This window comes from Hetaerina americana, unplaced genomic scaffold, assembly GCF_022747635.1.
Source record: "Hetaerina americana unplaced genomic scaffold, ioHetAmer1.1.p SCAF_5, whole genome shotgun sequence".
In the NCBI taxonomy this organism is placed as follows: Eukaryota; Metazoa; Arthropoda; class Insecta; order Odonata; family Calopterygidae; genus Hetaerina; species Hetaerina americana.
Window position 1 is genome coordinate 10,410,307 of NW_027287095.1, and position 24,617 is coordinate 10,434,923.

The 24,617-nt window shown below is 36.9% G+C and overlaps 3 protein-coding genes across 3 annotated transcripts in view; all 3 read right to left on the reverse strand.

The window, feature by feature from the left end:
• The window catches only part of LOC139694005 (uncharacterized), a 33,093-nt gene extending 16,169 nt beyond the window's left edge, over positions 1-16,924 (reverse strand). Inside the window, exons 1-7 of the mRNA XM_071592391.1 lie at positions 16,869-16,924; positions 16,129-16,386; positions 14,340-16,019; positions 8,888-9,591; positions 6,314-6,484; positions 5,334-5,445; positions 479-680 (exon numbers count right to left, since the gene is read on the reverse strand). Coding sequence (XP_071448492.1) covers positions 479-680; positions 5,334-5,445; positions 6,314-6,484; positions 8,888-9,591; positions 14,340-16,019; positions 16,129-16,371 — 3,112 coding nt within the window. The 5' untranslated portion in view covers positions 16,372-16,386; positions 16,869-16,924. The remainder of the gene's footprint in view (positions 1-478; positions 681-5,333; positions 5,446-6,313; positions 6,485-8,887; positions 9,592-14,339; positions 16,020-16,128; positions 16,387-16,868) is intronic.
• A 149-nt stretch (positions 16,925-17,073) lies between these two features.
• On the reverse strand, positions 17,074-17,755 carry HemK2 (HemK methyltransferase 2). The gene has a single exon (XM_071592613.1). It carries the CDS (start codon positions 17,749-17,751, stop codon positions 17,110-17,112), a length of 642 nt encoding a protein of 213 aa, XP_071448714.1. The 5' UTR covers positions 17,752-17,755; the 3' UTR covers positions 17,074-17,109.
• A 162-nt stretch (positions 17,756-17,917) lies between these two features.
• On the reverse strand, positions 17,918-21,628 carry LOC139694186 (SNARE-associated protein Snapin-like). The gene is made up of 3 exons (XM_071592614.1): positions 21,409-21,628; positions 21,170-21,335; positions 17,918-18,049 (listed from the first exon to the last, which is right to left on the reverse strand). The coding sequence occupies exons 1-3, from the start codon at positions 21,558-21,560 to the stop codon at positions 17,930-17,932; spliced, it is 438 nt and encodes a 145-aa protein (XP_071448715.1). The 5' UTR covers positions 21,561-21,628; the 3' UTR covers positions 17,918-17,929.
• Positions 21,629-24,617: the final 2,989 nt, after the last annotated feature.

Sequence of the window (24,617 nt, forward strand, 5' to 3'; positions counted from 1 at the left end):
ACTTTTCCAGGTAAAAGTAACAACCATACTTTTTTCAAAAAACTTTCATGGCCACTGGCACTTGGAGCTGATATGTAAACAATTTGTACACATACTAATAAGGAAAAGATATTTCTGGAATTGACAAATCAATGCTTGTATTCAGTAAATGCTCAGGATTTCTAGGATTGATAGACATTTCAATTGCACGTAATTCATTGATACGATGATATTCTTAACTGGTGGCATGATTGCATGTGTATACTACAAATCAGATAGATATAATTCACTCCCACTTATTATATTGTTAGCCATTACATGTGAATACACAAAACGATTTTTGCTACATTACTTGGTTATGATAAGGACAAAAAATAAACTCTCACAATTAATAATTATATCAAAAAAGATTTCAACTTGATATGGCAAAAAGTTAGAAAGGTTAATAAAAGGCCAGTATAATACGAAATTTGATAATGAATGAACTGTTTCATTATACCTGTATGCTGACGCATGTGCATTTTGAGGGTTGACCTGGAGGATGCTGCATAACCACAGAAATTACAAAGATAAGGCCGCAGCTTGTGGTGAACGGTGTCTCGGTGAAGGCGAAGCATTCTTCGATCTGAGAAACTCCGGTGACAGACTTCACATTCACCACAATGCATTATTCTCTGTTTAAGTTTCACAAGATGAATAGTCTGCAGGAAATAAAGTTTTTTCATATAAGCCACGATTATTACTAACTTTATAAAAACACAGTAATCAACTGGAAGGTCGGTTTGGTATGTGATGGTAGAGTTCACCCAGTACTAAGCCCGATGGCGTGTGAAATTCACACATCAGGGTAGGGGGGCCAGTTCCTTTCCCTATGCTGGTTATGGTTTCCCAGGAAGATCTGGTACCCGAAAAATCACATAGCTTAGTTGGAGCTGCAGGTGCCCTGAGTGCCTTGCCTGGGAATCGAACCCCTTCGGTCAGCAGTCCAACGCTCTACCCCCTGGACTACCACGACCCACACTAACTTTAGGTCCAGCCATATTATTTAGTGCCAACTGACAGTAATTAGATAAAACATCATCAATTAGTACACATGAATGGGTGAGCTATGTACAATAGTGCCCCTGTTTCCACAATTAATATATTCAAATATCTAATGTCATTACGTGATACTGCAAATATGTTTGGATGGTGTACGTAAAAATTGAAGACGTATTCATAAACACTGCTCAGTTTCATCGGTAAATTAGGCACAGCTGAATATCACAATCAATTAAAGTGATAATATAGAGTAATATACTTAAGATTTGCATATTTACATTGTACTAATTTCTCTTTGCAGTAGTGTTCATTATGGAAGACAAATGAAGCCAAACAACAAGAAAACGGTAAGTCTTCAATTTACAATGGTTTTTGTTACGATAGTGTTAACTGTTCAGCTGGGCGGGATGATATTTTATGCCTCTCAAATTATACATACATGAAGCCCATTAAAAAAATATTGACCTTGAATTTTCCTGAGCACAGTAGCGAAGCTAGTGTGGCACCACTGTGCAAAGTGGAAGGAGACAGCTTAATGTGCATACTTGAACTTTTACTTCATCTTTGCGTGCGCCAGTCACTGCCTGCTGGCCACCACAAATGTTGTGCTGCCACACTCATGATCAATTTCTCTCAAGATGACTGAACGAGTTGATTTTGACGGGTAGTCCAGTTGTCTTGGAGTTCAGAGAGTCAGGGTCTGTGTTGGTAATTTCCAGCAGGTCCTGTGTTGGACATGCGTCATGGGTGTATGGGAATGACCTAATCAAATCAACTTGTTCAGTCATCTTGAGAAAAAACAAAAAGCGATGAACACAGGTATGCCAGCACAACACTCCAAGTCACTCACTGGTGCACTCGAAGGTAGAGAAAAATTTCAAGCATGCACATAAAGCTATCTCTATCCACTTTGCACAGTGGAGCTACCCTAGAATCATCACTGTGCCTGGGAAAATTCAAGGCCAGATACTTTTTTATGACAGGTCTGGCATTGCTTCAGTAATAGTAAAAAAATATAATACTTTAGCTGGTTATTTTTAACTGAAATTTTGCAGTGGATTTATAGAGTTCATGAAGCTATTTCAAACATCCAATACAATTTATCCAACCACAACTCTGCTTTTTCACAGCAGACTACTGTTCATACCCAATACACCTATCATGAAAATGATCTGAGCTATGAGTACCTGAGGTTAATCTTCACTTTTTGATTCTTAGAACATTACATAATTGAGCCATTTTAAGACATATGTCAAGATCCCTTAAGTCATTTTAAAACATTCCTGCAAATATGGTTCATTGTTTGTTGCTTTCTAAAAGACACAGGATTAAACATATTATATAAACTATTTCTCATGTTCTGTGAAATATAAGGCATAACTGGGCAACAAGTCAAAGAGTGCATTACAGTGATTTGAATAATTTGGTTCCCATGTTGGTGGAAAAATCTAAGAATTTCTACCACGATATAACAAATCCAGGGCCTCATCCAAGAAATTCTCAGATTTCTCTGACGAATGCATCTATCACGAGGCACATTTTCTTCCTCATCTACTCAATTGATTATGAGTGCCGCTGAAACCAATAATTGGCCATAGAGGATACTCATTTCAAATCTTACACCAACAATAGCACCAAACCTTTACCCACAGTCTAAAGAGACTAATGTTCAATATTTGTGGGTCCGTGTTAAATGACAACACAACTTGTGAGACACTACACTGTTTGTGAGTTGGCTATGATAATTTCTAACACAGAAAGTTTTCAACTAAGTTTGATCGCATAACTAGGCCTTAAGCGTGGCCAAAAAAAAGATTCATTCAGTCAGATGTAGTGAGGATTCAATTATTTATCTCACTTTCCATTCTCACATCCCGACCTAATACCTAAAAGAGACTGAGGGAAGAAACCATCATTCCTTGGCAATCTGACTCAGATAGCAGTGATAAAGGCTCATGCACAAAGGACATTTTCCCTGTTATTTGCGATAGATTAAAATTAAAAATCAACCTATCACATACTACCTTGATCAAAAAGTTCCCGGAATAACCACCGTGTGGCGCTCCCATCGTTCCGATTTGAGTTCTGTTTTTTTTGTTAAATTGGTACATCTGTTGTTGATATTCTCTTTAAATCCTAGTGTCATAACTTGACATTTGCAAAAGTTACGTAGCCAAGAGTACATCTATCTCTGTGTGTGTTGGCGATTTTTTACAATTTCAGAAATGGATTTAAATTTGCAACAACGAACTTGTATTAAATTTTGCGTAAAAAACGGATTTAGTGGCGCACGGACGTTGGAAATGTTGGAAAAGTGTTTCGGCAACGATTCTCTAAAAAAAAACGGTCGTTTACCAGTGGCACGAGCGGTTCAGAAGTGGTCGTGAGTCAATCGAAGATGATGAACGCAGTGGCAGACCATCGACATCGAAAGTCGGTGAAAAAATTGATAAAGTAAAAGAAATGTTGGTCAATAACCGCAAATTAACCATCAGAGAAATAGCGGAGGACTTGAACATTGCCTATGGATCCGCCCAAGACATTGTGGTTAATGATTTGGGTTTCCGTCGTGTAGCAGCAAAGTTGGTGCAAAAAAGAGACCGTGTTGACGTCGCAAAAGACATGATTTGCGAGGCTGAATCCGATCCCACATTCATCAAAAGGATCATTACTGGAGACGAGACGTGGGTTTATGAGTACGACACGCAATCCAGACATCAGGCAAGTGAATGGCGTTCACCAAATGAGCCGAGACCAAAAAAACCACGTCGTTTTCAGTCAAAAAAGAAGGCAATGCTGACGGTTTTCATGGATTACAACGGTGTAGTGCATCATGAATTTTTGCCAGAAGGCCAGACAGTAAACAAAGAGTATTATTTGGGCGTTATGAGATGTTTGCGTGAAGCAATTCGCCGAAAGAGACCAGAAATGTGGGCAGAAAACTCGTGGATTTTGCACCATGATAACGCACCGTCGCACAGTGCTATCATTATTCGTAATTTTTTGACGAAAAATGCAACAAATACCATCCAACAGCCACCGAATTCACCTGATTTGGCTCCCTGTGACTTCTTTCTGTTCAATCGAGTTAAAAAACCATTACGGGGAACGCGTTTTAGCAGCCGAGAGGAAGTAATGGAAAAATCGCAGGAAGCACTGATGGACATACCGAAAACCGAATATAAAAAATGTTTCGAGGATTGGATCAAGCGCTGGCATAAGTGTGTTGCAGTCGATGGGGATTACTTTGAAGGGGACAATATAGATTTAGATGAATAAACTTGTATTTTTAATTTTCTGAATAAATTCCGGGAAATTTTTGATCAAGGTAGTAATTCTACCCAAATGCTATCAGGCCATGGAAAATTTTCAAATCACCTTCACAAAATTGGGAAATCAAGAACTAACCTATGTGATATTTGCTTAATAGAGGACACCGCCAAACACAGAATTGAAGAATGTATCCATTATGAAAGAACAAGACTAGAAATATGGCATAACATGGCGGAGAAGAAAATTAAATTGCATGAAATAATATTATTCTGTTTAAATACCAATAGTTAACTCCTATTTGATTTCGTCACATCAGTGGTAATTAAGAAATGTAAGCAAAAACATCTATCACCATTTATTGTCAGTGAACATTCTCCTACTTAACGTGCTCCACAACTAGGTGCAAAACCAAAATATATCATACATGTATGATACACACTATTTATATCTGTATATATTATGTTGAATATTTCTGTACTTGAGCTGAATACTGTGAAAACACACACTAATTGAACTTGAAGAACCTAAATACTTAAGTTCTGTGAATTCTGTAAATGGTTAAGTGTGTAACTTCAAATGTATTATTATCTATCTATTGGATACTATAGAGCTTATTTAAATAGCTGTTTAACAATCTCATATCGGATAACTTAGGCGATTGAAGACAAAAAGGGGAATTTAAGCGTGAGCAGGGATCCTCTCAATCAACATATGGCAGTGTTGTATTATTACTATGTATGTTGCTACTGGAATAAACAAGGAAGGGTTGGTTAGGAGGTCTCTACTCCTACACCCTTTTTTTTTAAAAAAAAAGGCCAGGCATGGTTACAGGTTATCATTAATGATGGTTTTTGCAAACTTTCTACACAAAACTCTCAATCATTCAAAATATTTTACCTATTAAGGCAGGTTTCGGATAGTCTCTAATAGCAATTATCTTCTACACATTACAAGCACTTTAACCCTTAGATCCACATTTTATAAAATAATTTGTGTTAGATTAATACACTGCTCATGACAAAAGACTTGTAGCAACTGACCTTATGGTTGCGTAGTTGCTTGCTAGTTTTGAATCCCTTTCCACAGGCATCACAGAGGAATGGTCTCTCACTGCTGTGGATCCGTTTGTGAAGGTTCATCAACTTGCTGTAGCTGGAACCAACAAAAGTTTTAATTTACAGGGGCAGCATTAAATGTCAATTAAACATGCTGAAGATCAAGTGGGCTTATTGACTGATGAACTCTGGGATTGATAAACTTCACAAACTAGATTCAATTGCCAATGGCATGCAACATGATAAAAGATGCAAATATTTTAGAATATTAGCTTCCACTAATTATCTTATTAGTGAAATATACAAGGTGAAAATTACAATATCAAGGAGATGAAGCTCATAGCCAAAGGGTATACATTTAACTGCTATACCAAATGTATGCACATGCATTTGATTGAAATAGGCTTATCCTAAAGGCTTAAATAGGTAAAATACCAGCTAACTTTGGCAATGGCGCATTAAAAAGTGAAACATATTGAGAAGTTAACTTAATAGTTAATACTTAGAGTAAGCATTAAATTAATAATTTAATTCATTAGCTAAATAATTAAAGTGCACAATGTATGTCATTAGGAAAAACTTGATACATGTTCATCAGACAAAAATAGTTAAATAGGAAATAGTAAACATATATCTATCATAAACAGGAAAATAAGAATACTTTTCGCCTCATACTAATGTGATGCAAAAGGAGAGAAAATTAGGGAGCATCAGCTTTTTAGCAGACACTTCTGGGTTTTTCAAAGAAATTAACTGGTTACCAGATTCAATTTTGGTTCATTTTTTTCTTGAAAACTGGGACATTTTTAAAGGGTGTTTCTGGAAGTGTAAAAACACTTGTTCAATAAAAATGGATTAACTTAAAAGTTAATTCTGATTTAACCTAATTAAAATTAATTTTCTTTGGATTTAATCCAGCTTAAAATGCATTACTTGACTAAGTTAACTTTCCTGAGTCTGAATACCTGTTCGTTTTATATGTGCACTGGTCACAGGAATAGAGCTCCATGTCAATGACGTGAGCTCTCCACAGATGTACACCAACTGAGCGCCAATGGGAGAACAATTCTCCACATTCTGGACAGACATGCTGCATTCCACCATTGGCAGGTCCACCACCAACAACATGGCACCTCCTTAAAAAGAATGGTAATATTTGAGACAGTGGAGGGCAGGGTAGGAATATCAGGTACACACATTGGTGCCTGATAATACATTAAACCCCCAGTTATCCATTACAAAACATCACCCTTGTTGCAGTAACTTTAGGGGAGATGAGAGACGGCTGAGGTCATTAGTGCCATTAGGGATGGATGGGAAAGGAGGAAGGGTGGAGAAAAACCCAGTGTTGGCATTTACCCACTCTTAACGAAAGCATTATCTTCTGCTGTTACATAGGTTTCCTTCAGCCTCTTTTTCCAGAAGAGACCTGTCTCATCACAATTAAAAACCTGCTTTAGCAGGTCACTCTCAGAATCTATGAGCTTCTTTAAGTCACCAAAGAAGTTATCTGCTACCTTTGTACTGGACATTTCTGCTTCACAGTGCCTCACAATGCTGAAGAAGCCGGTTCTTCTCTTACACATCTCAATTCACCCACAGCTTCCCTCAAATGCTTCTTCTTCCACCATTAATGATCCTGGAGTCTTCTTCATGAGGTCAGCATATATCACTTCTGCCTTCTCACAAATGACATTCTCATTAATAGTGTCACAATGCCATTGCTTTACATTTATCCATATGAGAAACAAACTTTCAACACCGAGGAGAACAACATAGCCGTTGGGTAGATATTCTAGTCACTCCCTTTGAAGCATCTCCCTTCCTAATCTTGTCCTTTAGGATAGTTCAAATTGCTGATATAAGCCAATGAAATGTGCATGCTAGATCAGCCACACTCAGCACCTCATTCTCACTTTTCTGTGATTTTTCTTTTCATTTCTCAGGTTATTTTTATTCTCTCCAGGGTGCCTCCTTAAGGTTTTTTTCTTAGCTAACATTTTTTTGCAAGGGTTATTACTCTTTGCACAAAAAAATCACAAATTATGAGTCTGAACACAAGTTTCGAAAAATGTGTGACCACAAGCTGCACTAAGATACTACTGGAACGAGTGCTAAACACAGACTGATGCAGTAGCCACACAATCCTAGACTTCTCCTCTCCTCATCACTCATTAAGCTAGTCATTTTTTTACAATATTTTTGGTACATAATGCAATTTAATCACAATGCAGTCCAACTCTTTTTTGTCACTAAGCGAGGTTCTACCACATCTGAAATTCAAAGTTTATGTCACTCTCTCAACTTTTAAATAAATTCACCGAAACCCTCATTTAATAACTCTTCTTCTTCAACAATTTTGCTGACAATTGGCTGGGGGGTCAAAAAATATGCCACTTACAGGTATCATAGTAGTGGTTTACTTAGCATATTGTTTCCCCATTGTCCTGAATATTCTCATATTAACATTAATCCCTATCAAATATTCTCTTATGGTCAGTCTGTCTAGTGATGGGTTAGACTTCGCAATGATGGTTTATTTCAGATTAAACATAACACAAATACATGGCTTCTCACTCCATACTTCAACCACTTTTGAAGTTCTGCTGTTTTTCTTGTAGCTGCATTTGACCTCTCTTTGCATTCTTCTTTTCATCATCATAAGAAACACCTCAAGATGACATCATAACACATTCGTTGAAAGTCACAGATTTCTTGTAGTGATTAAATATAAGTAAATTAATTATGATTCACAGAAATTCCTAGGATTCATTCGAGTATCTCCCATAACTAAACCTCATCATCGGCAGAAATAGCTAAGAATAATGTCAGGTCATCAAAAATGATCCCTAGGTTAACAATTGTTAATATCTCCAGTTTTCCTTAGTAAAGAAAGACTAAATCATAAGGAGATGGATCAGGGTTGGAAAGCTTTCATTAACTTAAAACATATTTAACCATGGCTATTATCCTGTTTTGTGGAGGGCACTTTGAATGCAACGTCCGTCGGATGGGACGTTAAGCTGCGGACCCCTTGGCGCCTTTCTTTAAGAGCAGGCTAATGCCGATGCCGGGGTTCTTTCAACCCTTCATCCTTTCCTGTCCATCCCTAATGGTGCAAATGACCTTAGCTGTTGGTCGCCTCTCCTAAATACTACTACTATTAGCCTGTTTGTAATGCACCAACCTACACACAAGTACACTGTAATGATGAAAATCTTTTTAAATTGAATTTTAAAATAAGTTCACTCTGAATTGATCAGAAAAACAATTATGAATCTAGTTTCACTTTTATGAATTTAGCAAATTACGAGTAGCCACTCTTAGCCATTATTACTGCCATATTACTATTCCTACTAAAGAGTGGATCTTGTATCCAGATTCAGAAAGGCTCTGCAATAATATTTTACAAGCAAATATGCTCAACCCAAGATTTTTGAAGGGCAAGCTTTTGCTAAAGTATTATCTCAGCCAAAATAACACTAAAACACAGATGCTTCAACTGCTACTATCATAACATTTAAATTAAGTGTGATTACCTGTGGTACTCTATATTGTCCAGGGATCTCATCCTGACAGCACAGCCATCAATTCCACACCGATAGCCCAACTCTTTCTCTCCAAGCCTCACAGATGGATTCAATTTCCTCAGTGCTGTGATTCCAGAATTACGAGACCCCCGAGGTCGACCCCTCCGCTTAGGTGTTGTCCTGGATGTCATTGAAAGGGGATCTGTTCCACTACTCTTTTTCTCCGAATCTTTCACAAAGTCCCTCTCTGGATCAGAACTGAGTCTTCCTTCCTCATCATCCTCATCCTCAGTCACCTCAAGGGCAGTCTCCACATTTAGCAAGCCCATGACTGAGGGTGGCCTTGCCTCTTCATCACAACCCACCCTTTCATCCAAGAGAGAGTTGGACACCTGCTTATAGTTCATTTTTCCCTGCTGATCCATGTATGCAAGGTCATTCAGGTTACCATGAGACTGCTCTTTCACTATCTTACTCTCCTTCGGAATCTTCTTAGTTGAGCACTTCCTTTTAGCAGCCGGGGCACTGTCAACCACTTCAACAATCTCTGCCGGAGAGATGTCAACTGGCTTTGTGTCACTTTCCCAGCCATTTTTATTCACTGATTTCTCTTCTTTGAAATGAGAGATCTTATGAGATGTGCTGGTAGCTGATGTCGGTGGGCTCTCAATTTCCATGCTCTTCAGGATTATTTGAAGCTCAGCACTGCTTACCTGAAGAAATAGAAAAATCAACGAAAGTGATAAATTACAACAGCTTCAATGAACTTAAGGCATAACATGAAAAGTGAAGTTATCCAAATGTACAGCCAATAGTGGAATCTTGAAGTGTACAAATTTACATGTCATACCCAAGAGTACACAAAATTCACTGAAAAAATGGTAAAGACATTGTTGATTCATTGTTGGGATTTAATAGGATGTAATAGGTCTCTTCTACAATATTAAAATGAAAGGAAGCACAGAAACAGAGGACAAGGTAGGAAAAGGGGTTGATGATCCTCATCCAGTACCCTTCATTAGTATAATCGAGAAAGAACATAAAGATGAGTTAATTCTCACTTGAGAACGATACACTGTGGGGCAATTCCATACATCTCTGACTCTATGTGCATGACACCTAAGATTCTCACAATCCTTGGACTATTTACCCAACACAAACCACAGGGATTGGAGACATTTCCAATTGAAATAAGCCAGATAAGCTTAAGAAAGCAAATCTTCAAGTGCTTTGTTTATTTTCACATATCCATAAACTATAGCCTCTGGACATTCCATACTTAGGCATGTGGAAATCAAACAGACAGTTAAGCTACTGATGCATTTGGTTTCAAGGAATGTCCAACGAATGGCCCAACAAGCTGATGATTCTATCTTTCACCACTTTTTTTTAGTAATATTTCACACATAAAAGGTTTTTATGGGATATGTTTATGTGGCCATCACAGTCTCTACAATCTCCGGCATAGTACAAGTACTGCCATTACAATTTTGATACGCACGCTCTACATTGATATGTACTCTATCGTTTTGGGTTTTTTGACATAGGAAGTTTGAATGGTCTTTTATTATTAAGTTTGAAAAATCACTTGTATGCTTGAAAGGTTTATCTATCACTCCGCAACACTGTCATTCCACACACAGGAGATGATAATTCATCCAACTAAATTGCTTAGGGTGCACACTGTCCCATCTAAAACCTGATACTTACATGCTCGTTTTGTTTGCTGCTTAACACAAAGGGAACAGACAAAGAAGAGCTAGAAAAAAAGAATTTTTTCTAGCTCATTTTAATTTATGTACCCTGCAAGCCACCGCTAGGGTGTGTGGCAGGGGGTGAATACAGACCAGACTAATTTTTACCTGAACATGACCCTACTGCAGTCAGACAATATTATTCTGATCTCATCGTTTGTGGAAAAAATGACATGTATCTGTCCTACGCTTCATATCTACAGTTATTATTGACCTGATCTCTCCTACCGTAGTACGATGGGGGTAATAATACATATTCAAAATCACTGCTAAAGAGACCTCCTTCCAATTAATGCAAGAGCTTCAATCTGTAATTTAACCTTTGCTCCGTGAGTGATTCCCAGCCTAGCTGCTATAATATTTTAGACACGCTACTATGTTTATCATAACAACGTTTTACAAATCTAGCTACTCTACGCTGTACGTGATTCAATTCAGCACATAATCCAACTTCATGAGGATCCCATATTCTATACGAGGCCTAATCAGCAAAGGACAACATCACTATTTTGCAATTTCGTCACATTACTCCAATACTCTTCTACTAAATCATTATTTTTGTTGATATCTAGTCAAAATATTTCCTGTATATATTTCACTCAGGCAAGGTCGTGAGTGTGTGTAACATCCAAGTATTTATTTGAGTCCACACTTTTTATTTCGGTATTCCTGATAAGCGTTCGGAAGGGAATTGCTCTTACTAAACAAATTTATCTCTATGCACCTTTTTCAAGTTTAATTCTAATTGCCAAGTGTCGTGCTAGTGTTGTATAGCATTAAGGTCATCTGATAAAGCTGCTGTCTTTAGGATCACGGATATCATTGCACTGTCAGCAAATAAATGTATCTTACTAGTGACTACGAAGTCATTGTCATTAACATAATGTAGCAATAAAAGGTGTCCGATAACACTTCCCTGGGGAACACCTGAAAAGTAGCTTCTACTGCATTTGAGCTAACTCCATCTATCACTACTCTTTCTACCTGACCATTCAAAAAGTCTATAATCCAACCCCGGATATTTTTATCCATGCCATATGCTTCTAGCTTTGCGAGTAGTTTACTATGAGGTATTGTGTCAAACCTCCCTTCATTTAAAGCTACATAATTTGGCAAAGAGGACTTTAGAGACCTACTATTTAATGTAAACTTTAATCTAAAAAAGCCTTGCAGGGCTTGAATATCCTGCCCACTACACACCTGGTGGCCTCAGACTTGGGGGTGGAAGATGTCTGAATAATGAATCACGCAATATTGCATCAGTGCTTCTTATATGACAGGTCAAAAAGATGACCCATTTCAAGTTCATTAAGAAAGTGGTATCATTTTCTGTAATTCTTATAATTGGTTAATAGGGTTAATATAACATGGAAAGGGTAATGACAGGCTACTTTGATAAGAGAAATACTTGAATTTTTTGGCAAAAATACCAGCAGTACACATTCTACAAACCCTATGGTGAAACTAAGAAGTTTCAGTGGAGACAGGTCGAAGAGGATATCAAACTCTCACACAACCATATTATGGATGAAGTCAGTAGCACAGGGTATAATGGTGAAGAACTAAAAATGGATACACCAAAGAATCCAGAACTCGGTAAGAAAAATAAGATAAAGGCAATTTCTTTGTGCTTCCTCCTAAACTTACCACTTCCAAAAAGGTGCTATTTAGGAAAACAAGGATAAATGGGGGAAAGGGCACATAGGTGGAACCCTTTTCAATAGAGGGTGGTGTAATCTTAAGAGAAAGGGCAAGGGTCATTATTTCTCAGGGCACTTTGATAGTTGAGGTCATTTTTCATCTTTGGTGTAAGATGCAGGGAAGACAAAAGGAAAATATTGAGGGTGAGTAATCTTGGGGAAACAGAAAGTTTTCTTAAACAAGGAAACTAAAAGGTATAAAATGTAACATTCATTCCATCCAATGTGATGGAATAATTGCAGTATCCTCCTTGGGAGACATGCATATGGAAATTTCCAGTAAAAAATTAAGATATAATTGTCAACAGCTAGAATTAAACCAGGACATTTCATGTAAACAACTCAGTATACAACTAGCTACCACCCAATTTGTAGAGTTGTATGACAATGACTGTTCCAACTTAATGTAGATATTGAGTTTTGATAAGAAAAATCTCTCCAGCACAAATTGTAAAAGACTTTTTTTAGGAAATTAATACAAACAACCAAGTGAATTTTTGGGCCCTGACTGCTGTCAACCTGACTGTTTTAGTAACACTAAAAAACCCTGAATGTTATCACAAAAATATTTAAAATGTATCAACAAATCCCATATACATTAATATACAAGTAGCAAGAGTGAGTTCTGTATGACATTGGTAACTAAACTCAAATAGCAATAGTTTTGTGTTTGTGGGTGTCTCCATTTTTCGGGTTCCCGCCGCGTTGGTAGTCATGCTACCAACGCAGCGGGAACCCGAAAAATGGAGACACCCACGAATCCTGAACGCCACGGAAGACTACGATCCTAGTTTTGTGTTTGTCTGCATTGCACATTAACAATCAATATGACTTTTTCATTTGTGCCTAAAACATGACTTTTAGGATTCAATAAACATCATTATCATTAGAAGTCACCTGTGATGAAACAATTCAAAGATGAAATGACAGTGGCTTTTTTTAAGAGCACCCAATAATTGATAGATCTGTGATTTCCTTCAGGATGTTAAGTCTTAAAAAGGCATACATTGTGAACAATAGACATGAAATAAAATGCAATATTGACTAGTGCAATTGAATAGTCCACACATTAGGTATATCACTTACACTGTGGCTTAGTCATTCTACAATGATTAAAAGGCTGGTCCCTGACAAGAAAGATGAACATTCAATTGGCATATAAAGGGAAAATTCCTCAGTTGCTGTTATATACATGCCATTTGAGGGCATAAAATAGATGTAATTTGCTGGTACCACTTGTTAGCTCACTTTCCATCTAAATTCAATGCCATCTGATACCATAAGCAATTTTTTTTACACCTATTACTTTCACAAACACTTATTGTCTAAATAAACCATTAATTATGTAAGAAAATTGATTCAATTGACAACCAGATATCAGTTTTAAAACACATTATAAGTTTAGATGTCCTTAAAATTTTATACTCTGGCTTGTTTAACTCGGTAACTGCTTATGGAATTGTAATCTGAGGATCCTCATACTCATTAAAATAAGTATTTTTAGTCCAGAAAAAAATTGTAAGACTCATGTGTCAACCTTATCGTGGATATTGCCTACCTGTTTTGAAAAATTTGGGATTATCTATACACAAATATCATGCACAGACTTTACAACGAATAATAGTTATCACTGTCAACATACCATAAGATGTGAAAACACACGTGAAAACATCAAGCCTGTCTATGGTAGCTAACCGACATCAATGATCACAAATTGTTGGACCATTACAAAAATGAGACAGGAATGTCATTATTCAAGGAGAATCTATTTGCGTATCTGGTTAATGAGTGTGAATAAAGGGTAAATTAATATAATGGAAAACTTAAGTGTATAACAGTTTCCTGTCATAACTGTATTTTGTATTTCTATTGGTGAATAATGTGATCTATATCCCAATTAATGTCCAATACACCCGTGTTTTATTCTCTATTCTGAACAGTGCCTGACGAACAAATAAATACATATTATTACATTACTATTATTAGGAAAGAACAAAAAAAATTTACCTGATGGTCTTGAGATAAGTGTACCTCCAAAGGATTGGAGCTGAAAAACACATTAGGACACCCAGGACACTTCAGACGACGTCTTTTAAAATGATTGCTCCAATCTCTAGGACCAGTACGATCTGAGTCTGTAAATGCATTCCCACCTTTGGAAGGTATTTCGGTGGAATGATTTTCTTCTATGTGATTAGTAACTCCAATTTTGTCAAGGCTGAGGAAAGGGCAAAATCTGCACTTGAAGCAAGCAACCTCTTCCACAAGACTGACCTCAGCTGGATCTTCCCTTGAGGGTTTTATCACAGGTTCCTGAAGAGGACTTTTTGTTGTTTGTTGCGAATAAACTTTTGATTGACCAACTGTTTTCTTCCTTTGCCGAATGTGTTTTGAAACGTGGTGGCCCTGCGGTAGACTTTTCTCAGAATCACGAGATTTTTTATAGTTCGCAGAATGTTTCTTCTTTCCAATGCCACTATCAACATGGGCTCTACTGTTTGAAAAATTTACTGAAATGCCGAAATTGTTACTTTCAGGTTTACCTTTCAGACTTGATGGCAGTCTACTGTGTTTGGAAGAGGATGGGAGTATTTCTAATGGGACATTTGAATTTTCGTTCAGAGAATGAGATGAATTTGAGGAAGAGATGTGACCAAGCATTACAGACGAGGGCTCACATTTAACACCATGTAAAGTTAAAATATCACTTCTAGAAGACTGTTGTAAAGGATTTAAAATATGTTCGTTTTCCACATCTTGAAGTTTCTGAGATCCAGAACACTGACTGGAGTTCGAAGAGTCTTTCAACTGAGAGAATACAGGAAGTGTATCTCTTGTAATGGGAGGAGAAACAGAAACACACAAATGGGTCGAATGATGTCTCTCCTCCTGCTCCATGTCCACATCTTCACTAGCAGATGTTGAGTCTACACTAGCACCTTCTGCAAGAGCTGATAGCACAGACGAAACTTGGCTGCCACTTATAGCAGGAAGGGCAGCTTCACGGGGGGGTAAATGAGAGAGCAAACCGGAATTCGAGGGAGAATCATCAGCTAAATTTTCATCATGATCATGTATGTGATCATGGTGAATATCATTGGAATCCGACGTAACTAGCATGAGGTCCGAAGCAAGTATGGACTGAGGGCCATGGTGTTGCTGCGACAAAGGAGAACAATCACTATGCGAAGAGAACACACACGAACGTGTAGGGGATGTAGCATTATGGTCCATTACATCAGGGTCGTGTTCAGCTTTATGTTTTCCAGAGATACTTCGTTGTAACCTTTGTAAATTAAGTTCATTCACAGTGACCAACATGTGACTGGTAGTGAGCTCTGTGATAGGGGGCAATGGAATAGCTGAGTCTGAACCCTGATGCTCACTACCACACTTCCTCTTTTTTGGAACCATTCCATCTGGTGAGGATGGCGGACTCGAGGTATAGAATGGTGCCTCCGGGCCGGAATGGTGGTTCAGCAAAGGAGTCCGTAAATCTTGGGAACTAGTTAAACCGTCCACTGTTTGACAAATGGTTTCTTTAGTTGATTCACCAGGTGAGAGAGATAGAACTTGTACAAGCCCAGAGTTGCAAGTTGAGACTCCTTTCATTTCCAGATCTATATCTTTTACAGGTTTATCATGGCCTGTGTAGGTAAATGCCAGCAAGGCGGGAGATAGAAGTGTCTGTAAGAAAAATGTTTCAATAATTAACCAGCAGCTATAACCTTATAAAAGTGAAATAATAATTAACAAATACGACGTGGTCTGCTCAAATGACTGTATATAAGTTTACCTGACGTAGCATTCCATCCGAGGGCCACAACATTGCTGTCACGGCATTAGAATCGACTTCTTCAAGACGAACTTCACCATCGGAGGAATGGGCTATTGATGCTTCTGTCCTGTCGGCTTGAGAAAGTGTCATGTTTTCCACCATTTCTTGGTCTACTGGAACATGTAGTCCGGATAAACAATCGCTACTTTTTAATCCCCCCTTTGAGTTCGGGCGGATGAGCGTGTCTTTCGCCACTTTCATATTTATATGCAACACCTGTAAACAGTAAATGTTATCATAGAACAGTACTATGAGTTTTACTTTAACAACATACGCCACTTGCAGATGAATGTCCACATTGCATAAAAATCATTTAAATAAGGATAGTATTACCGGTATATTTAAAGGCAAATTTTTATTTACTTGCCGGGTTCGGAAATATAACTATCATTTCAAATAGTAAATCAATGAGCGAAAGATACATTACACCAAATCTTACTAAACCCAAATCCCCATCGAGGGAATTCAACCAGGCAAATTTCATGGACAAGGAATACGAATTAGACCAAATGTAAACAATTCAATCATATCGAAAGCCCGCTATAAAGTACAATCTCTTCCAACGCCATTACAAAATGCTTCTACCGAGCCTGGGATGAGGCTAGCAATAATGTATCGACCTTAGGCAGACATATTCAAAATTGCGGTACAAGGGTGGTATTTATGCATCTAAAATATCTCAAATGAGGACTACTTACCAAACATTAAAAGAAATCAACAAATTTCAGTGGAACTCCGCCACTAACAACAAAAGTTATCGAAGCGCCATGATGAAATTGTGAGGGGCCCGTGTAAAGGCAGCAGAATCACGGCAGTTGATTGGCTGCGAATCTGAGTCACATGGACTTTCATTATGGCGGTAAATATGAAAATTTTATTTCAATTAAAATGAAACTTTATTAAACAAGATGATAAATACAAAGTTTTAACAATATTTTTTTACACAATTTTACTTTTTGTAAACTTAATTACAGATAAATTCTCTCTGCCGGCTTTTCTTGACAAGATATTTACACATTCAAATCCCTTACCATGGAAAAACTCTATTATTTCACAAGGTTGGTTTTCCTTCAGAACCAAGATGTAAAATTTCCCTCCAGGAGACATAAGTCTAGAAACATCGTTGAAAAGTCGATCCATGACTTTACGTCCATTCTTACCTCCAGCCCAAGAACATGTTAATGCATCAGCAGAATTTAATTCCTCATCACTAGTTGGTACGTAAGGTGGATTACATATCAAAATATCTACAAAACCACTACCAAGACAACTTAAAAGATCAGAACGAATTACTTGGAATGTTTGAGAGCCATTTAATTTCATTGTATTGTACGAGGCTTTACATGCATACTGATTTATATCTGCAGCTATGAAGAATGCAGTTTGGCTCAACGCATGTGACAGAGAAGCACTTATGATGCCTGTCCCGGCACAAACTTCAACGATCACCAGGGGACACATTGATGATATATCATCCAGATCTTTCTCCAAGGCATCCATCATTAAAAAAGTATCTTCTGCTGGCTCATAAACATGTTCATAATCAATTTCTGTCAGGTGGTGCATTGCTGGAGTCTCCATTTGAGCCTAAACTTTTATTTTATAATTTTATATCAAAATAAAATTGACTGTGCATACATCTAGAATTGAGTGGATTAAATTTCTAGAACCACAGGAAAATACATCATTCAAAATTAGACATAACAATATTTCATTATATATCCTATATAACTTGTATTTAAATATGAAACCCTAAAAGTTATTGGAGGGAAGCATTTGAGTCAACAGACACTGGACTCATAGCTGGTGATGGTTCTAGAAGAGCACGTCGCCTCTGAGCCTCTCTGGCTACTTGCACTTGAACTTTACTCAGTCTTTCCTAAAAAATAAAAGTAAATTAATTACACCACAATCATATTAAGATCCATATGATTTTATCTAATACTAAACTAAAACTGAATTTTATACTAAACTAAACAAGTAGCTTCAGCAAATTTTAAGCCTGCTAACAACTTCACTAAAATTATCTTGTAGCCAAATCTTTAGCTGCATATTTAATCATTATCAAAAATAGCAAATTAATTTTGGGGAAAAGCATATTAATTTGAAATGTGATCAAATTTATAATATACTTGACTAATTTGAAAGAAAAATCTAAGCTAGATATTATGATTGCGACGCAATACTGTTCAAATGTTGCAAAAATAAAAAGGGAACTATTATTATTTCTTGAGGGAAAGAAATTATCATAATGCATCATCAGAAGATTATTGAAGTGGAACTAAGGCAATATCATACAAAAATTACGCGTAATATATAAGTAATGTGTATACTGATTTGAAAAGTAAGTTGTAAAACATTCTTGAAGCTCTAATTGGTAGATAAAAGACCTTAATTCGGGGGCTAAGGGTGAAACAAACAGTTTTACACTTGTAGCATAGTTTGGCAACATTTTATGCACTCAATGGATCAATTTTTACATTGTTTCATATGCAATTATTTTAAGACACTTTTTTCATACAAGAAGCTGAAATTTATCTATATTAATTTCATGAAACTTGTTAAAAGACAACATAATCATGGCTTGCCCATTACAAAATAAATGTTTTAAATTAGGATAAAAGCAATGTAACAGTCCCTACCCACCATGAGCCCTACCTTTACTTCCAAACTCCAGCCTTATGTGTTTATGGGAAGCCTTTTTAAAGTGGTTTAGACAAATCAAATTCATGATGAAGGCATTGCACAATGAGAGCATTTTCCAAAGTCAGCATTTTCCAAAGTCCAAGGTAACATCCCAAGGAAATATTCTAGTGTTATTTTCTCATTGAAATTTTCAACATTAAATACAAAATATCACTCCCTTGGTTTGGTAAACATCAATATATACACAATTATGTTTGAGTGTCCATATACGTCTGTTAATGAATGCCCATTAAGGAAAATATAATGGATATTAAAAACAATGTAACTGTGTTTCAGGAGGCAGTAATGATGACAGAGAATAATGGAGTAGGAGGAGGCAAATTAGGGGCAAAAAAGAAATGGGAACTCAAAGGGCTCAGATGCTCACTATGGAATCCATTGATGAGGGCAGGGTCATGGATGGGTGTAACATACAAACTGCGTTGCATAAGAAATACAATCAAATGATATCCAAATATTATATACCTTGTCATACAAAGATGGCATTGCCTTCAAAATGGAGTTGCAACTTCCTCTTTTTTCCCTCTCACAAGATCCTTTTCCTTAAACACAGTCTGCACCTCTTCCCATTCATCACCTTCATTTAAACTACATCAATCCTGCTGCAACCACCTAAGAATGTACTGTAAGTTCACATCACTTTGATATGCCTAATTTTCTTACCCCATTATCACTTATTTGTTTCTTCTTATTTCAACAAACAATCTTATATCCTTTGCCCATGCATCTGATGACCTTGGCTATCCACCCCAAGGAGTTTGAATCCCGTGGAGAAAGAATTTTTCAGAGGCATCTCAACCCCTACTTATTATCCTATTTGGAAAACATTTCAACTGGAGCCTCAGTCAAATGAGACAGGTATCATAAAAATAAGGCATTATTTTTAAATATATAGAAGCAATTTATGTCTTATTTGCCACAAATAAACCTCTTGGTGCTCGTTAAGAATAAGCTAATGCTGTCCTTGATTACTCTCACCATTCTCCACATTCCCTGAAAATCCTACCTCTGTCAAATTATTCGCCTATTCCTCAAGGTTCAAATAGCCTAAGCTGATGATCTACTTCTCCCTAATAATTACTACCAGATGCACTGCCTTTTTCCCAATTACGAAGGATTCTGTAGGAAATAAAAAATGATTCAAGGAGTTTGGTATTTGGCTACTGGATCAAGACAATATGATTCGTAACACAAAATGAATAGCAATAGATTGATTGGATTCCCCACCTACTCTTGATGCACCAAACATTTTACAGAATGCAGTGAATATTCAACATGGTTACACTAGTCTTCAATATGGTGAGGCACTCACCAATAGACTCCTTTTAATTTAATGCTCGCTTTAAATTAAAAATTTCCATTTTTATTATTTTCGCATTTAACACCTTATTGCCATCAGTGGGGAGAAATGCAAATGTTTTGAAGTATCGATTGAAGGCAAGGAAAGAAATTCCACACAATTATTACGCGAACCCTTGGAGAAGAAGCAAAATACGGTGCATAACAACCATTCATTTGAAATGAAACACATCCAACCAGCAGAGCTATTAAAATACAAATAACTGAATAGATTAACTAGGGTTTTGACAGTACATTATTTCATTACTTTAAACACATTTTCCCGATTTTTAATATTTTACCATTATTGAGAGGAGGAACTGTTGATCCAGCAGCCTTTACTCTTGTCCTTAGTTAGTTTAGTTGTCCTTAAGTTAGTTTTATGCAAGAGGTGTGCCTATGTGTGGGGAGCTAATACATGCAAAAGCATGCTTATGCTAGTTTAGGGTGTATTAGTTGCCCAATGTACTAGGTATTAGCTGCATAGAAGATTTATCTTTATGTGGCTCTTTCGGAACATTGTATAAATGTACACTTTGAACTACCTCGTTGGAAATGGAAGGCAACCCAACAATCATTCTTTTGCATGAACAATCTTTCATACAAATTGCTTTTTACCATCATTTCTAATTTTATTCCACATAATATATTTTTGTTCACTTTGTCACTGTTATATATAACAATTAGTCTAAGACTGGACTGGCTCGTAGTCATTCTAAATTATGAGACAAACCAACTACGTAACTTGCACTGTTACTTCTTCATATATTGACTGTCCAAATTATGCAGACGTTGTCCCTAATAAATTAAACATTAGTTAAAAAAAATAATGATGTATCAACTCCCCATTGTTTGCATCCGAAATAAAAATAGTCTTATTCGCCACAAATAAAAAATAGAAAAAACAATCTATTTAGCGTTAGATGTGAGAGCACCATTAATTCCGCATATTTACCTGTGTATTCTGCAAGACGTTGCTGACAACGGTAACTTTACGTTTAGCACTTGCTAATTTTTTAACGTACAGCTCCAAGTCCAAAGGGCATTTATGAAGTTCCGATATCTTTCTGAGCTCCTCGGCTAGGGTGTCTATTTTTTCCTTCAGTTCCAACTGACTTTCTCTGAGGACAATAGTGTAAATGTTGTTTTTTTCCTAAAGAGGAATTTAAAGGACTAGGCAGCACACAACCTTACCTAGTTGATGTTATCCTTTCATCGAGTGTGTCTATGGTTGGTTTGAATAGGCATATTAAACCCTCTGTAAGAGCATCGCTAGTCGGATTTTCACCAAAGCTATTCGTTTTACTCACGGATGCAGAAACTTTATTTTCAGTGTCTTGATCCATTATTTACCAAAACGCCATCTCGTATGATCACATGCAGAAATCGAAAACAGGCAGATACAGAACTAACGGAACTAAACGGAACTAACAGAACATTCCGGAAAAATGTGAATGAAGAAAACTAAAGCGGGAAGATATCAAAATAGCTCACACGTCAGGACCATTTTGAATGCTGTATTAAAACGATAAGAAGAAGCTCAGTTGAGCATTATCAAACCATCGTCCTTGTGGAGATAGTCAAACCTTTCGCATGTAACAGTTTCCTTCCTTTTTCTCACCGTGTATTATAACAAATGTAATTGTGATAGTCAACACGTAACAGACATCTGAATTTATTCACAAATCCCTTACAGTTGTAAAAGCATTTTCATTTCTAGGGAGTATAATTAAAGTTTTTAAGACCGTTAAATAAAAAAATAAACGGTAGCAATTACATTGAAAAATATTTTTTACCCCGTTTATTAACGGGTACGTCAATATTTGTGCAATTGAATTTACTTACTTTTACTTTGTACTGTCGAGGTATTATCCTTAGATCAATCCGTCCAGAAATTAATTAATATTAGGATTTTGCCATCATCTTCAGAAGACCATGTACTTACACAGTCTAGCAATTATAAAGTCGACTCAACGCAAGGTTGCGGGCTAAACAAATGATGCTGATAATGTGTCAAATAAATAGGCACACGATCGAATGTAGTGGCATCACTACTGATCCTACACAAATAAATATTTCCTGGTACTTATCCACAACTCCACCATGGATGAGTTTCCAGATTAGATCTCATCCCGTGGGTACAATGGGATGTTAATGTAAAACTTAATTAACTAGGTGATTTATCCAGAAGTCAAACAACCTCAGGACAACTTTTGAAATTCCACGTAAATAGCTACAGCGGTGTAGGCATAGGAAGGCTAGGGGTCATTTGTCCCAATCTCCGAAATCCAGTCCCTTGCATACCACCAAGGAGCCCTAATTTTCAACATTAATTAGGGGGAATGGGTGTCATGTCTTTGTTGGTAATATTAATGAGGTTGATTACAATATCTCCGACCTCCTTACAGAATGCAGAACCCCACGAATATCCCATTATTGTCCAAACTGTATGCTAATGCTAATATGCTTTTATCAAGGTGTCATTGAGACATTTGGCACACCCCTCACACACACAGACTAAAAATAATACACTAATACAATCAAAGTAAAAATATTAATATAACTTATAAAAGTAAAGATAGGTTTCATATAAAATTAAATACATCATATATTTCTTAAACTTGAGCCTGAGTAAACTATTGCACCTACCCCATCACAAGCTTAATGTCTTAATTGAAATTTTTATGTGCACTAAACAATGGTTGACACTTGGTGTTTAACTACTTAAAATCATGTAAACTTCTAAACTACAGATGGGTAGTTAATTATATTTACCATTATAAATAGTAGACCCTTAAACATATTTCTGTAGGCCCAAACTTTTATAATGTAAGCCGTCCGGGGAAAAATGAGAGGAGGTGAATCTTAATCTAGAAACATGGAAGAATTGCTGCATTCATTTTCACTGATTTTACCACCAATGCATTGTAGGATTAATTTAATATAAAAAAATTTTATTTCATGAACAAAAATCTGAATATTTTTCCGAGGCCATGCTCTTTGGAGGAATAGAATGGGAACAGGAAAGTGAGAAAAGGAGGAGGGTGGAAAACAATCATAGATGAAAATCGCTCTTAACACTCCAACTTGAGATAGTGTCTGTGACTCCAGGTTTACAAGGAGGAACTCATATGGCAGTGCCTCACTTAAATTGAAGAAAATTATTATTATTTGGAAGTATATTAAAGGTAGTTTTTGAATGTGGGCAGACTGAACACACCTACACTTCTTCACCTCAAGCAAAGGACAACCTGACCTCGCAATACAATAAACCTTGCCTAGGAACTTGTTATTGACTGAGCTTGAGGAAATCAAGAGAGAGATGAGGGAAGCTTTTTTATCATCACCGCTAAAGGTGGAGACTGTTGTTGGTGCCATCTATCTTTAAGGCAAAGGTTATTGGCTCTTGGGCTATGTTCCACTCAGGGTAAAAGTATACTGAGAATGGAGGCTGCTCTTGTAAAAAGGAAGACCAAAGAGGTTCATGGTCAGTTAGTTCTGAAACCTCCATGTCAGCCCTAGCAGTAGCCAGCCAACCTGGTCAATAAAATCGAGTATTGCTCTTTTCTAGTGCCTGTGCACTCTCTCCCTCCCTTTACATACTCTCTCCCTCTCTTTATCCAGAAAAAAGAAACAAGTGATGTCATACTATTTAAATGTCTCACAGTTGAAATGATAATGATAAAATAAATCACTTGGCCAAGGATTCTTGGATCAATCCACAATTGACTCAATTACTGATAGTATAGGAACCAATTTGGTCATCCCATCAGTGTTGGCGTAACGCTAACTAGTGTCTAAATCACTCTTGGTGACTCACTCCACATACTCCGCTCCAGATTTGTTTTTCTTCCCTTGGTTTTCAATGCACTAACCAGTAATGACTTTAAACTAGGTTAGGTTGTTTGATTGCACCCTTTTTTTCCCACCTAGCATCTCTGTTTTGGGACTGATCTGGGTAGGCAGTTCACTGTGTGGTATTCGGTCATATTAAAGCTTCTCAAACAAAATAGTAGCTGCCCTACTTCCTGCATGACCCATTGGTGGTTGCTCCTCAAATTCATGTAGTGATTGAAGTAATGTTATAATAAACCTTTTTCAATATTTCTCCTGAAACCCTTCCCCCATCCCATTAGGAAAGAGTCCCTAATAAGCATAGCAAGTGCTTCTGGTAGATGACCAGTTCATGAACTGGTTTATCAACCATTTTTTTCTCTGCTTCCTTACCAGTATCTTCCTGGTAAAGAATTCTCCTTCCTCATCTAAATCTGAATAATTTTGTGGATAGTGGAGTATGTGTTATTGGAAATCATTCATAAATTTTCTGCTCCAAAGTTTGAGGCTTTGGCATGGGTTTAAATAAAGTGTTTTTGGTTAAAAATAATGGAAATTGGGTGTCAGAA